The sequence below is a fragment of the Electrona antarctica genome (assembly GCF_951216825.1).
Source record: "Electrona antarctica genome assembly, chromosome: 16".
NCBI classification, from domain to species: Eukaryota; Metazoa; Chordata; class Actinopteri; order Myctophiformes; family Myctophidae; genus Electrona; species Electrona antarctica.
Window position 1 is genome coordinate 37,494,332 of NC_136797.1, and position 16,008 is coordinate 37,510,339.

General features: G+C 44.1%; 1 protein-coding gene across 2 annotated transcripts; it reads left to right on the forward strand.

The window, feature by feature from the left end:
- Positions 1–1,200: 1,200 nt before the first annotated feature.
- LOC306939648 (uncharacterized protein) lies at positions 1,201–14,451 on the forward strand. Of its 2 annotated transcripts, XM_079524289.1 has the most exons (6): positions 1,201–1,369; positions 2,484–2,670; positions 6,042–6,165; positions 7,255–7,410; positions 10,986–11,258; positions 11,495–14,451. In XM_079524289.1, exons 2-6 carry the CDS (start codon positions 2,611–2,613, stop codon positions 12,367–12,369), a joined length of 1,488 nt encoding a protein of 495 aa, XP_079380415.1. In that variant the 5' UTR covers positions 1,201–1,369; positions 2,484–2,610; the 3' UTR covers positions 12,370–14,451. The 2 variants fall into 2 exon arrangements, with proteins under 2 accessions (XP_079380415.1, XP_079380416.1); XM_079524290.1 differs by lacking the exon at positions 2,484–2,670.
- The last annotated feature ends 1,557 nt before the right edge of the window (positions 14,452–16,008 follow it).

Sequence of the window (16,008 nt, forward strand, 5' to 3'; positions counted from 1 at the left end):
CACGCGTCGACAGGTGTAGAAGTGAATGTGCATTAGCCCCGCCTGGGCGCATTCTTGTAAACAACCAAACAGAAAGCGGGTGCTTATCGCTTCCATGTGTGACCAAAATAGCAATATTGGTGAAAGCGTGACAACACGCCCATGACCACACCTCCAGGCGCAAATACCGGTGTCGGCATAACGGGTAAAGGCAGGGACGAAAATAGAGCCCCTAATAACTCTTTTGGGTTATGGGCTAAAGTTTGGGAACCACTGATCTAATCTATCTATCAGCGACAGTTACACACCTCCTCCACCAGGGGGCGAAAGGCATTAAGGCAAGTGCCCTGGATCCTGTGTTCATTCTTGGCAGTCACGTTGACCAGGAAGTAGCCCTGAAACATGATGGCAGTCATGTTTCAGGGCTAACCAAGGGGGCTAACCAAGGATAGTCTAAGAAGGATGAGACGCGAAGACCGTACGGGCGACGCCATGTTGCTTTGGAAGGAAAGAAACATGCGCAATGGGCCATAGACATATATACATAGACGCCCCTTCCGGCTCTGAGGCGTGTGTCAAAATTGAAGGCACTATTTTCCCGACATTCCTTGCGAAGAATAGCGGAAGCAAAGCGGAAGCTTGTCAAGCTTCCGCGTGCGTAACATAAGTCCCGGAAAAGACGCGCTGTGATTGGCCAGTAGTCACTTGAGTGACAGCGAGAGACATGGAGGATTCACATGAGTGACGTCACTCGGGCAGCGACGCAGTCGCCTTCAGCAAATGCCTTCAGCACTTCTAAATAAGAAAGCTGCGGAGAACTGTTGCTTTGTGTTCACTCTTTTAATGTTTTCTGTTAGTAATCTAATCCCCCCTGGCTCTGATGTTGTATTGTTAATAACTTTGTTGTTTGTGTTTGTTTGTCTTGTTTTGTAATGTATATTGTCATGACTGTTATAAAGATTTGTTTAAAAAAAAAAAAAAGCCTTCAGCACTGCACTTCCGCCTTCATTGGGATACACGTCGCTCCAATGAACTGCAGCGGCAAATGAGGCGTCTATGTATATATGTCTATGCAATGGGCTATATGCAGCCAACACTTCCGCGTTCAGCTTCCTTGGTCTCAACTGCGCATGTTTCTTTCCTTCCATGGAGCACCATAAGCAACATGGCGTCGCCCGTACGGTCTTCGCGTCTCATCCTTCTTAGACTATCCTTGGGGCTAACCAGGAAGTAGAATGTCACGTAACCTAGCTTAGATTAGCCAAAAACCACTGGCTGTTCGCCAGACTGCTGATTCATATACAAAGAAAACTAAAACGTCGTCGTTAAGCAGCAGGAGGAGGACGTTTGTTAGCAGCACAACTGAAAGAAACACAGCTACAGCTTACAGGTGAAAAGATGAACTGATTCATGTTGTGTTTTTCATCTATTTGTTTGTTATACATGTGATTATAAACAACAAGTAGTTACTAGCAGCAGTAATACATTGTTTGGCTAATTGGCTGCATTGTGTGGTTACTTTATGAATACCAGGCCGCGCAGTTCCGCCGGCTGTACGCCCGGGCCGAGTTGGTGTATATATATATATACCTTTATTGAAAGGATAAGCCCTAGCCCAAGATTTAGACTCTCGTAGAGTTTTTTTTCGATTCTGACGAATCTCTCTCTGTCCGGAAATTCGAGTCTAGTTTTTACGTTTGTGCCTCAAAATCACTCTTACCTTGTACAAATGCAAAATCTAAGCTCCTGTATGTTTTGCCCCACTTGTCCGGTGGGTGTTCGGCAAACAATTACACCGCGTACGACCGTAGTTTTCAATAAAAAATGTATTTTAATCCACTCTGTCCATACTCTGTCTCGGAATCTGGCGGCCATCTTGGTTTTCTCTCCATTGTAAATGGAACAGAACCCTGGCGCGGCCAATGTTCTGTTGCGCATTTACGATGGAGGATTCCGAGACAGAGTATGGACGGAGTGGATTAAAATACCCTTTTTATTGAAAACTACGGTCGTACGTGGTGTAATTGTTTGCCGAACACCCACCGGACAAGTGGGGCAAAACATACAGGACCTTAAATTTTGCATTTGTACAAGGTAAGAGTGATTTTGAGGCACAAACGTAAAAACTAGACTCGAATTTCCGGTGAAGAAGATTAACATGAAATCAGATCAACTTGAAACCGCGTCTCCGTCGTCCTAGTAACTGCAGATGTTCCATTGTGGTCCTACACGGACCCTACACTGCGTTAGCCTGGATCCAGCCCAAAGACCCCGCCCACTCTCTGAGTGGACTGCATCTTCAAGAAAGCTACAGTCTGATAATCAGGCTAACACTGCGTAGCTGTCCTCGTCAATACCAATTTAAACAAAACATACCAACCGATCTGATTCTCGTTTGGATTAAGAAGCGTCGGGGAGACGGACGGACACTCACATTGCGTTGTGGTTGCACACCCTTTGTTTAGCCTTGTGTTTTGTTGTTGTGTTGTGATTGTGAATGGCAGCGGTGGCCGAACGGATTGCGGAGCGGTCTTGATACCGGAAGGTCGCCAGTTCGAAGCAGCGGTCCGACACGTTAAAATTACCACCGCTGAAGTGCCCTTGAACAAGGCATTGAACCACTACGATGAAATGTTCTATGAGCAGGGCCTGGCTGGAAACAAGTTCTTGAGCTTAGCCCAGATACCCTGGGTAAATATAGTAATCATTTCATTTGTTGTTGAGAAACAGGAAGACACTAGCCTTCTTCCTGTGACTGTCTATGTACAACACTTTGTTTTATAAATGCAAGTTGCATTTACTCATAGTTGCATTATGCAACTATGAGTAAACATAGTGTCACATACATTAACTATGCAGCCCATATATATATCTATGATGCAGCCCATGTAATGCGTCAATATAAACGCATCGATGAAAGAATAAATACATACCGTAAATAAATGAACGTTTGTTTCTGACGGGGTTTGAACTTTGGCCTCCGTTTGTCGGCATAAAGTTCCCCAGTCATGGAGCGTAGGTCTACTACAGTGAGCCATTCTAGCCATGACATTTTGTAATCATAATCAAATCATAGGTTATAAAAGCAGCCATCACAACTCAAAACGAACATGGGAACTAGATTAACTTGAAATCTCATTCATCACACCTTTTGATTGATTGATTGAAATATGTATTAACAGTTTGCAGAATTACAGTAAATTTGAAGCACAAACTCAATACAAAGACTGTTAACTGTGAGTGGACAACCCAATTAAGCATTACACTTTACAAGAGGGTCCACCTTGTTCAATTTATCAAAACATTTAGAGACGTACAAATAGACACTTCTATATATATATATAGTCAAAGAACAGAACAAGAATTCATCATAAGGGAGGTAAAAAGGGAAAAGAAACATATACAGTAAGGGGAAAAAGGGGGTGGACAGGGGGGGGGGGGGGATTCAGATTTTACGGAGGCCAGTTTCGAATTGCAGCCGTCCGTAGGTGCCCTTTGAGAGCGGTTTTGAAGGAGTCAAGGGATTCGCATGTCTTAATGACTGTTGGTAGGGCGTTCCACATTTTGGTGGCATAGGAGCGAAAATAATTTAGTCCCTTGTTTGTGCCGAATCTGGGTTGTACATGGTTCGTTGCACTTCCTCTGGTGTTATGGGTGTGGACTTCGTTAACATTAAGGAAGTATCTAGACAGGTACATGGGTATCTTGGTGGTGTATCGAATCTTGTGGACCAGACCCATTGCAAGATGCTGTACTCTGTCGTCGACCCTAAGCCATTCCAGCCTGTCAAAGTGGGCAGGGGTGAGTTGGGTTCGGGGGGTGAGGCCAAGTAGGAGCCTGACCAGTTTGTTTTGGGAAGTCTGGAGCCTAGTTTTAAGGGCCTTTGAGGTGCTGTGGTACCAGGAGGTGCATGCATAGTCAAAGAAACCTTGTACGAGGGCTCCTGTTAAGGTCTTCAAGGTGTTTTTGTTGACCAGTGAGGAAATCCTGTAAAGGAATCTTGTTCTTTGGTTGACTTTTTTGATTACGTTGGTGGCCATTTTATCACCGGAAAGATTAGCCTACGATTTCCAAAACGGCTGTTTAATAGGCCTACAGATTTGTTTCTAACATCTCTCACCATCATCACCTATATAAGTTCACCTTATGGTAATTAATGTTATACAGGCCACATAGAAATAGTAAATATGATGCATGATAGGTTAAATTAACAATGGGGGGGTCCCTGGAACAACATATTTTCAGATGGGGGTCAGCGGCCAAATAGGCTACATATATTTTTGGGGGTCCTTGACATGAAAATGTTTGAGAACCACTGACAGGATTTTCAGAAAACTGTCAGGATTTAGAAGACATTTGTAGAATCGTCCTCAGGTTAAAAGGACTCATCCATTTGGTTACACTCTTCGGAGCAACGTCATGACGTGTCCCGGGGAGCTAAAATGTTACACTGATATTAGCCCCATATGTGCCCTCTCCCTACGCTCATTCTGTAGCTCCGAGATGAGGTCACACACAGGGCCCCTCCCACATCTTTCAGAAACGGCGCATGTTTCCACAAGGAACGATTCTTACCCTTTTCTAAACAATGAATCGAAAACGTGAAGCGGTAGAAAGGGTTTACACTAATTCAAACTTAGCAACGTCCAAGAAAATCCGAGTTTAAACGGTTACGAGCGTTACAGCGGTTGGTTTAGTCAGCCGCTTCCATGTTTATCAAGGGATTTGTGTGTGTGCGCATGCATGTCGAGTGAACTGAAGTCAGTTGGAAATTTTCGACCAGGGGAGGCGCCGGGGAGGCGCTAAAGCTTTTCAACTTTCTTGAAAAACATGCTAAACTGTTTAAAGTTGGATTTTCTTGGACGTTGCTAAGTTTGAATTAGTGTAAACCCTTTCTACCGCTTCACGTTTTCGATTCATTGTTTAGAAAAGGGTAAGAATCGTTCCTTGTGGAAACATGCGCCGTTTCTGAACGGGGTGGGAGGGGCCCTGTGTGTGACCTCATCTCGGAGCTACAGAATGAGCGTAGGGAGAGGGCACATATGGGGCTACACTGATATAGACAAAGACAAATCTTACCCCTTATCCCTATAAGTGTATTTATATATTTTTTAGTGGTGCAACCACTCCCTTACGGAGCTGTGTGTGTGGGTGGGTGGCTGGGTTAAAGTGTATATATGATGATTTCGGGTGTGCCAGTACAGTACAGTACAGTACAGTAGAGGGACCCCCACAACCGTTTCAAACGCGGGGCGGCACGCCGGAACCGGCCCGGCCCCCTGGCCGCATTCCTGGGGGTCTGGATGTTCCGGGGACCCCCGGGGACCCCCACATGGTAACTCTGTAATTTCTCTACCGTTTCGGACGCGGGGCGGCTAACCGGAACCGGGCCGGCCCCCTGGGCGCGTTCCTGTGTGGTCTGGAACCCACAAGCAAGGCTTTCCTTGCTAGCTTGATGGTAGCAGCCCCTCGTCAGAGGCCGGCCGTGGAAATTCCCGCAAAGGACTGTCAGGTAGGACATGGGAGTGGGCTTCAGGCAGCCAGTTATGGTTCGGAGAGAGTTGTTAAATACTGTGTCCACCTTTTTGACATGTGGGCTCCTACACCAGACTGGGGCACAGTATTCAGCTGCAGAGAAGACCAGGGCTTGGGTGGAAATCCAATTTGCCCTCACGTCTTCAAGGTGTTGGTTGAATGGAGTTCTGTCCAAGCGCACCCAGAGGTATTTTCGGGCTTGTTTGGAACTCAAGGCGCTTGACCCACACTTCATGACCATTGGTGAGAGTAGGAACGAAGATTGCTCGGTAGACAGGTTCCACCAGAATCGGAACCGGATGTAGAATTAACTTGTGACAGACCCCTGACACACTCGGAGAAGACATTGTCTTACTGCGATTTAGACTTGACGTAGATCTACGTCATCGGCGGTGAATGTGTTTAAGTGATCTTCTTCCTATCTGTTATGTGTTCTATAAGGTTACTGAATGTAACCACTGTTCTATGAAATACTGTATGTATGTAAGGTTACTGAATGAGAACTAAAAGGTATTTTATTTCTACAGATCTCCACAGGGAGAGATCTACTGGATCAACACATGGCCTCCAAAGAGGAACCGAGAGAGGTGGACCAGAGATGTGGACTGATTGATGCAAGGATGAGACCTGTAGTGACGTTGTACCGGATAGGTATGTAATGGTGATGCGCGGGTCAGGTGATGCGTGCCCTGGGAGCCAACTTGCCCCGCCAAACAAATTAATCAACATCCCGCCTGCCCTGCAAAAACAAAAAGTACCCTACCGACCGGCTTTTCAACACACACACAAGTCCTCCATCAAGTGACATGATTGCGTCCTTTCTCAATTTAGTGAGTCTATACGCTGCCAATACAGACGCTCTATCGTCTCCGGTGTTTTGGTCTGTCTCAGTGGTTCCGGTAGGCGAGTGTTTTTTCTTCCTAGCATAGCTGCGTTTTTTACGGCTTGTGATTGGTTGTTTGTCAGTGGAGTAGGGAGCGCTGGTCTGTGTTTTGGACCGCACACAAGTGGTATGCCTAACCTCACAAAACTATGCCTAAACCTAACCCTAACCTCACAAAACACTATGCCTAAACCTAACCTTAACCTAACCTCACAATAACTACCGTATTTTCCAAAAAAGTAGTCTGGAGTTGTAGGGAAAATCGTAAAAAAGTAGTCCATGGTTGTTGTTAAAATAATGATAGTAACGGGATTTGAACTCGTGAGGTGTGGATTCAAAGTCGAGGGAGCAGTCCACTAGACTAGCGAGGCAGCTGTCAGAAGTGGGTTTCTTGTTTGTAATAGAAGGTGAAGCTCCGCCCACACGGGTGGTGCTTTCCTTACTCCTACTACTAACCCTACTAGTATTAGCCCGGCGGCGTAAAACAAACGCTCCTTCCCGCAGCTATCCTAGGGAAAAAAATCACACCTGTGTGAAGTGAGCGGTGCAACTGTAGTGTGTGGGGGAACCCGGGGGCAACATCCAGACCCCCACACAATCTTTGAATATATTCTTTCAGAGCGAACGTTTTGAACTCAAATCTTTGCTTCTGGGGGGGGGGTCCCTGGAGCCACATATTTTCAGATGGGGGTCCGCGGCCAAATACAGATAATTCCGGGGGTCCTTAACATGAAAAAGGTTGAGAACCACTGACATAGAAACATTGTTTTTTCTGAAAACTGTCATGATTTAGAAGGCATTTGTAGAATCGTCCTCAGGTCTAAATGGAAAGTCCTTCCTTGTTGACTTGTTTTCAGACCGGTGTGTGGAGTCCAGACTGCAGGTGAAGATGAACTCTCCAGACTCAGCCAGGGACGTTTCTATTAAACAGGAGGAACCTGAAGACGTTTCTATTAAACAGGAACCTGAAGAGGTTTCTATTAAACAGGAACCTGAAGACCACCCACACCTCAGTAAGTTTCATGTGCTCTTCCTTTCTGTTTCTGTAGGGCTTCCACAATGTCTGACACTCATAATATAGCCCGGAGCTTGTGTAATTTCAAACCATATTGGATTATGCGCAAAGCGCAAACCACAGGACTAGGTCAGGCCTCAGGTTGGTGATGACGATCTCTGGTGGAACTGTGAGTCATTGGCCCACGTCCACCAGCATCTGCCAGTCTCTGGTTGCCTTCAGTTCACCTAACCTGGGCCTTGGTGGAAACTTCCGCTGTCCTTGTTGCCCTTCTCGAACAAACGCGATTGGGTTGGCTGAGTTGGTTACTCTGGGCGGCAAGGCATTGATGGTGGTTCTCCTGCTTTCCAGAGTTGCTGCCAAGCCCTTGAGTACTTGGTTGTGCCTCCAGGTGTATCGTCCTTGGGAGAGGCTCACTTTGCACCCAACGAGGATGTGTCTTAGTGTAGCTCGTGTTGAACACAGGGGGCATGATGGATCTTCGCCCAGCCATTGGTTGAGATTTGTAGGGGTAGGGAGGACATCATAGGTGGATCGAATAAGGAAACTTATCCTGCTTGTCTCCATCTCCCACATGTCCTTCCAGCTGATGTTTCGCTTTTCCACACTCTCCCATCTCATCCACTGGCCCTGTTTTACTTGCGACACAGCCTTGGTACACCTGCTTGCTTCTTCCTGTCGGCGGACTTCGGCCACAACCATTTTACGCTGCTCCCGGGAGGCTGCTTTGCTCCAGCAGGGTCGCTTTTCACCCAACCCCAAGCCACTTCTTCCATGTTGAACTTGGCCCATGATGTCACTGTGGTGGAGAGCAGATTTTGCCTGCTCTACTGCGTTCTTAACAGTCCACTTCCTTCCTGTTGCCAGGGTTGGGGCAGTAGCTCGGATTACGGTGTCCTTTGATTCTGTCAGGGTCATCTCTAATCTCACTTTCGTGCATTTGAACTCCTCAGTGAGGCTAGAGAGGGGCAGCTGGAGTATCCCCTGGCCATACAGGGCCACACTACTTAGGCATCGAGGGGCCCCTAACCACTTTCTCAGATGAGAGCTAATCATCCTCTCCATCTTCTCAACTCTTGTGAGTGTGATGTCATACATGGTTAGTGGCCACATAAGGCGGGGTAGTAGGCCGAACTGCAGGCACCAGATTTTCAGCTTGCCAGGCAGCATGGATTTGTCAATGGTCTCCAGGCCTTTGATGAGTTCTTGCCTGAGTTCGTGTGCCTGATCAGAGTCTTTAAGCTTTGAGTCGTACCATCTTCCGAGACTTTTGATTGAGTGACCGTTGGGATAGGTTCTTCATCGATGAAGAACCTTTGTTCCATCAGTTTGCCTTTAACTATGGAGATGCTCCTTGATTTGGATGGCTTGAATTTCATTCTGGCCCCGGTGATGTTCTGTTGGAGCTTTCCTAGGAGGCGCCTGGTACAAGGTACTGTGTTTGTCATGGTTGTCATGTCATCCATATAGGCCCTGATGGGTGGTAGCCGGATTCCAGAGGTTAGCCGCTCACCGCCCACCACCCACTTGGAGGCTCTTATGATGACTTCCATCGCCATGGTGAATGCCAATGGGGAAATGGTACATCCTGCCATAATGCCAATCTCCATGCGATGCCATGTGGTGGTAAAGTCTGGCGTGGTGAAATAGAGCTGAAGGTCTTGACCAGGTGCTTGATGGTCTCTGGTATCCTAAAGAAGTCAAAGGATGCCCAGATGAAACTGTGGGGGACTGATCCGAACGCATTAGCGAGGTCAAGAAAAACAACATGGAGATCCCTCTTCTCCTTCTTAGCAGACTGAATTTGCTCTCGCCCGCTTCACTGCGTGTTCCACCTCCCTCCACTTGGGAGGATTAATGTCCATTTGATGTTCAGGTTCCTCGATTGGTGGAATGTCAGATGGAATAGCTATCTGTTCGTGCCTCTTGTCATCTGCATACATCGTTTCCAGATATGTTTCCAGCTCCTGCCTTGATGTTTTTAGGTTTCCTCCCTTCTCTTTGGTGAATAGTGTTTTCACGAACTTGAAGGGGTCCTTGAAAAAGCGTGATCTTGCACGTTCTCTCTTTTTCCTTGACTTTCGCAAGTTCTCTGCTCGTCTCAGACTTGTTAGCCGGCTTCTGAGGTTTCCCTGGAGGATGTTGATGCCCTCCTTCTCAACATCAGAAGCCTTCCTCCACAGCTTCTTGAGTTGCCTTCTCTCCCGGATGAGCCGATCGATCTCCTGTTGTCGCCTGGATTTGCTCTCTAATGCTGTTGGTTTTGCCTGCTTGCTCCTTACTTCATACCGTTCTGCTCCGTATGAGTAGATGATGTCTCCCATCTTGTCAAGCTTTCTTTCAACTGTGCCGCTCATGCTTTGTAGGACTCAGCAGCCGCATGGTCTTTCCCTTGTTGTCAGACATTCTATTCAAGGCAGTCACTGGATGAATCCAGAGTGAATGATTTCGAAAACGCAGGACATGATGTTAGTTCCAAAAGTGCCTAGGGACTCTGCAAGGCAGGGGCGTCCTACTCCCTGAGCCAGGCTTGCACTTGACCGCATACCTAAGGATCGAAGACTTGAGCACTGTGATGTCGAGACAGCTGGACAGACACTTCACAGGGGTTGTCAAGTGGGGTCCTACTTTCACCAACGTTTCGCTGATTTAACCCCACGACGTCTCCAGTAGGCTCGGCAGTGCATTCTGGCGTCCCAGAAGCACCCCCCTCTGCATCTGCCCAGCCTGCTTATTTGGGAGACCAGCTAGGGTCTTTCCTTTTCAGCCAGAGCCACTGGCTACTCCACTCTGCCAGTCTGGATAGCTCCTTGATGGCCCGACGTAGGACTTGTCCGCTGATGCCAAGGTCCTTCATCAGCCTCACAGTTGATGTTGCCACAAAACAGTTAATTTACTCCCAAATCAGAGCTCAGGTGTGAAGTAATTTCTTTTTAAATTGTTTGAGAATTTCATGATTCAAATATAATATTTGCTGTGACAATTTACAATTACAATTTAGGCATTTAGCAGACGTTCTTAATCCAGAGCGATTTACATTAAGCAATAACAAAAGCATGGCATACGTCACATACTGTATATAAAAAGTAGTTAACATTAATCATGTGTAAACTAAGAACGTAACAGTGGAGTATCTATGTAAACTATACATACTATATTATATATTATACATGTGTACTATAAAGTGCTATGACTACATAAAATGCAATTCTAGTGCTGTCTACGTAACAAGCTATAAGTCTGTTTAAAATACTATCTAAGTCTACATAAAGTGCTATCTAAGGCCAGTGGAACTCCCTTTTGCTTAATTAAATGTATTACTACTACAAAGGATGCCCAGATGAAACAGTGTATTTAAAAACAGCTCAAATCTATAAAAAAAAAAAAGGGAAAAAAAAGAAAGCTCAAATCTTGCTAAAACATTCAGAACTGTAATCTGTTGTTGGTAACGGTTTAGTCAATCTTATCTTGGTAAGTGATACAGTAGTCATTTTGTACATGGAACATGGAAGAAGAATGTATTTACATTTTAGGAATCCAGTGTTGACCATCATGTTATCTTTCTGCTCCTAGACATCCTGCACATGGTTGTGTGTAAAGAGGAGGTTTCCCCTAAACAGGAGAGGAGCCCCAGTCTGCTCCAGGAGAAACCAGTGCCTCCACACATTAAAGATGAACAGGAGGAGCTACTTCAAAGACCAGAGGAACCTGTCGGGTCAACGTTGACATTACTAGCAGTGAAAGGTGAAGAAGACGATGAAGACATCTCTTCGCACTGCTCTGAAGTTGAAGTCGAGCGTGAATCCGACACTGAAGACAGTGATGATTGGGCGGAGACAACTGGAGGTCAGTCATTGTTAAACACAGGCACAGGAACTACATGTGTGGGGAACACTGGCAGTTGGCATAATGACTAAAAAAAATGGAAAGATGATGAATAAAAATAAATATTAACGGGGAAGAAGATGATGGAAGCTTTTCGAGTTATCTGTACTCACCATTTTTATCCTGCCTCTCCCCTTCGCTCCCCCCTCTCACACTCCGACCATCTTTGTCTTTCTGTATCTCTCTCTCTCTGTCAGGTGACCTGAAGAAACGCCAGCGTGTCCACACCGGAGAAAAACCTTTCCAGTGTAAAGATTGTAACAAGAGTTTCAGCCAGTCATATCAGCTGAGGAGACACTGGCGTGTCCACACTGGAGAAAAACCTTTCCAGTGTAAACATTGTGACAAGAGTTTCAGTGAGACAAGTAATCTAAAGAAACACCAGCGTATGCACACTGGAGAAAAACCTTTCCAGTGTAAACACTGTGACAAGAGTTTTACTGCATCGTCTTCCCTGAAAACACACCATTATTTGCATACCGGCGAAAAACCTTTCCAGTGTATACATTGTGGCAAGAGTTTCAGTCAGTCAGGTGAACTGAATAAACACCTGCGTGTTCACACTGGAGAAAAACCTTTCCAGTGTGAACATTGTGGCAAGTGTTTCAGTCGGTTAAATAACCTGAAGAAACACCACACCGTCCACACTGGAGAAAAACCTTTCCAGTGTGAACATTGTGACAAGAGTTTTACCTCATCGTCTGACTTGAAAATACACCGGCGTGTGCATTCTGGAGAAAAACCTTTCCAGTGTGAACATTGTGACAAGAGTTTTACCTCATCGTCTAACTTGAAAATACACCGGCGTGTGCATTCTGGAGAAAAACCTTTCCAATGTAAACATTGTGATAAGAGTTTCAGTATGTCAAGTGTTCTGAAAAAACACCAGGTTATCCATACTGGAGAAAAACCTTTCCAATGTAAACATTGTGATAAGAGTTTCAGTCTATCAGGCTCCCTGAAGAGACACCAGTATGTCCACAGTGAAGGAAAACCTTTCCAATGTAAACATTGTGATAAGAGTTTCAGTCTATCAGGCTCCCTGAAGAGACACCAGTATGTCCACAGTTAAGAAAAACCTTTCCAATGTAAACATTGTGATAAGAGTTTTTGTAAGTCATATCAGCTCAAGCGACACCGGCTTAGCCACACTAGATTAAATACTTTCCAATGTACACAATTGTGACAAGAGTTTCAATGTATCAAGTAATCTGAAAGTTACACCTTTGTGTCCACATTTCTCACAGGACAAAACAAAAACAGTGTTGCACTATTCATTCATTATTGTGTTGCCTAAAATCATCTGCTCTTAAACAATGCAGCCCCCCTTAGCTATCCTCGTGTGTTGTTCAAAGTAGCCCTTTGCTAATATTGAGCACCACTGATATAGAATATATATCCGTATACTCTGGTGCTCAATATTTCATGTCAAGGACCCCCAGAATTATATGTATTTGGCCACGGACCCCCATCTGAAAATATGTTGTTCCAGAGATTCCCCCTCCCAGAAGAAAATATGAGTTAAAAACGTTCGCTCTGAAAGAATATATATAAAGATTTGCGCCACATTTTCACGGTTTAAAAAAAAAATAGCAGACCTACAAGCTCGTAGCTATGAGCTTGTAGATATGCTATTTTTCAACAGCTAAAGCATAACATACTGTAATGCTTAAAACACCGAAAGGGGTTCCCGCCCAGAATGGGTTAAAATGGTAAATGGTGCATTTATATAGCGCCTTTATCCAAGGCGCTTTACATAGATTGTGCATTACATTCACACACACATTCATACACTGATGGCAGCGGAAACCATGCAAGGTACCAACCAGCACATCAGGAGCAATTAGGGGTTCAGTGTCTTGCTCAAGGACACTTCGACACTAACTCTGGGGGAGCCGGGTTCGAACTGGCGACCTTGCGGTTACCATCCGGAAACTCTACCCCTGAGCCACCGCCGCCCCAGTTAAAGAGACAGGCAGACTGGCCGCTCTGCAAGTACAAAGCTATTGATGGTCATGTTGTTATTGCGTCAACAATATCGGTGAAAGTTATTTTGAGATCGGATCGATACAGATACGCCTGATACGGCATAAATAAGCCAATTAAATTGTGCACCTTTAGTTTCCAGTATATTGAGCTCATTGGGAGGAACAAATGAAATGGCTGTATGATCGTAGGGAGGTCGATAGACAAGGACAATATATTGGATTATTATACTGTCAATAGAGGCCTCCATGCTCCAGCTATTTTGTTTTCTTCTCATTATAAACCTTTAAAACGTATTAACAAACCATTTATGTTGACTTTATTATAAGTTTTTGCTAGAGGATGCCATTACAGGCATGGCTGTTTTTTTTTAATATAATTGTGTTTTATTTGAATGTAATCTGTGCAGAGCACAGAAAATCCACTGAATGTCCAAAGTTCAGGGTTTTTTTGGGTGCAATTGGTGCTATTGGGTGCAATAGAATAATAATCGTCACTAGACCTTTAACAATAATTATCATGACAAACATCTGGACTGGATCAATTGTGACAATTTTATTAAAACAAAACAAAAAAAAGTGTTTGGACCAATGTTATCCTCTCCTCTAAGATTTTGCACTTTTAAGTATGGATTAGATCATGCCTGATGAAGGTCGAAAGGTTAAAATAAAAGGTTCTTGAACCAGCAAGTGGCAGTGTGCGGGTCTCCCTCCTCCTAAAAGTCTGGATAAGCGCCTCCACTGAATACCTAAACTGTAAGTAAGTGTTGAAGTGTTCCTTCAAGCAGGGTTCTCTCGGTCATGAAATTACTAGCCCATTTTGGGCGGGAACCCCTTTTGGTGTTAGCATTATGTTATGCTTTAGCTATTGAAAAATAGCAGATCTACAAGCTCATAGCGCGCCACCGAGTGGTTCTTCAAAAAAAAATTGAAACATTGAAGAACCACTGAAATAGAAACATAGCTTTTTCAGAAAACTGTCAGGATGTAGAAGACATTTTTAGAATCTGATCTCGGGTCAAAATGGGCTAGAAATACTTTGAAATTAAACATTGTCCAGTCCTGGAAAATGTTTTGGAATTCATCAATGTTCCTGGAAAAATATTTTACTACTCATTGTTTTTGCCTATTGATTTTGTTAATAAACAAAAACGTTTCCAAAACATGTATTACGCGAAATATGTAACATAAGTACTTTTTTGCCGAACGGGCTGCGTGATTGCAAAGTTGCTTTTTAAAAAATAAATAAAAATAAAACATTTTCCTGAGTTTTCCTGATGTGATAATGATAACCTGTCAGAATCAACTTTTGTTTTGTTCGTTTATGTGCTAAAAGAGTGACTTTGACAGCTGTTGACCCGTTACAATGGAAGTCAATGAGAGCCTATTTTTATTTCTAATATTTACTAGGGCGGGAACCCCTTTTGGTGTTAGCATTATGTTATGCTTTAGCTATTGAAAAATAGCAGATCTACAAGCTCATAGCGCGCCACCAAGTGGCGCGCTACGAGCTTGTAGGTCTGCTATTTTTGAAAAATCGAAGAACGACTGACATAGAAACATAGCTTTTTCAGAAAACTGTCAGGATGTAGAAGACATTTTTAGGTAAAAATGGGTTAAACTGCACAACGGAGTGAAATAATTCATGGAATAACCCTAACCCTCATAACAAGGTACAGTGGTGTGTGCCTGTGGTGTTGTAGAGGAGGTCTCCCTGAACGCGTGCCTATGTCACACTAGTTGAAACATGGCACCGATTTTTGTCCAGCGTCCACTTTATTCTGGAAATGGTACATTTTTACCTCTGATCTCACTAGATGGCATGCCTTTCTTTTTTTGTTTACACCTTTTTGCTGCTTAGCGGAGGGTGTGGTGTTATAGAGCGCGACGCGTTGTGAGCTTGTAGATCGGCTATTTTCAGCAAGTGTAAAATCAGTCATTTCGACAACATCAAGGCCCGCCAAAACACATTTTAGTCTAAATCAACTGTAGAATTAGTCGACTAAAATCTTATGACATTCAAATCAAAATGTTCTGCCAAAAACCACACTGCCTCTGAACTCACTAAATGGCATGCCAATTTTTTTTTTACACATCTGCTACTTAGCGGAGGGTGTGGTGTTGTAGAGGAGGTCTTCCCGAACGCGTGATATGTCACACTAGTTGAAACATAGCACCGATTTTTGTCCAGCGTCCAATTTGTAAAGGCCATGCACTCCAGTGAATAGCATTCATCCATTTAGATAACTTTTTTATAATCTTATGTTATTTCATTACTTATTTTTATACAGAAACATAATGTGTGTCTTATAGCATCGTTTAATTCTTGATCTTAATTTATAGTTTTAATGTGCAAATCAATACTTTAGGGGGTACTCTTATTTTGAAGAGATCGTCCACCGGTAGCTATTTGGCTATTTGCATAGGGCTCCGTCTTTTTGGCAAATCTAGAACTTCCTGTTTGAGAGCTAGCAAATTTAAGACATCCGGTTGCTTTCAGAATAAAAGCGTCGTTAATTAAATAATGATTACATTACATTATTAGTATTATTATTACATTACAGTTATTGTGAAGACACATTATGTTTGTGTAAAAATAAGTATTGAAATAACGTAAAAAAGTTATCTAAATGGATAAATGCCCAAGTCTATGCACTGGAGTGCCCAAGTCCATTCACTGGAGTGCATGGACTTTATAAAGTGGATGCTGGACAAAAATCCCTTCT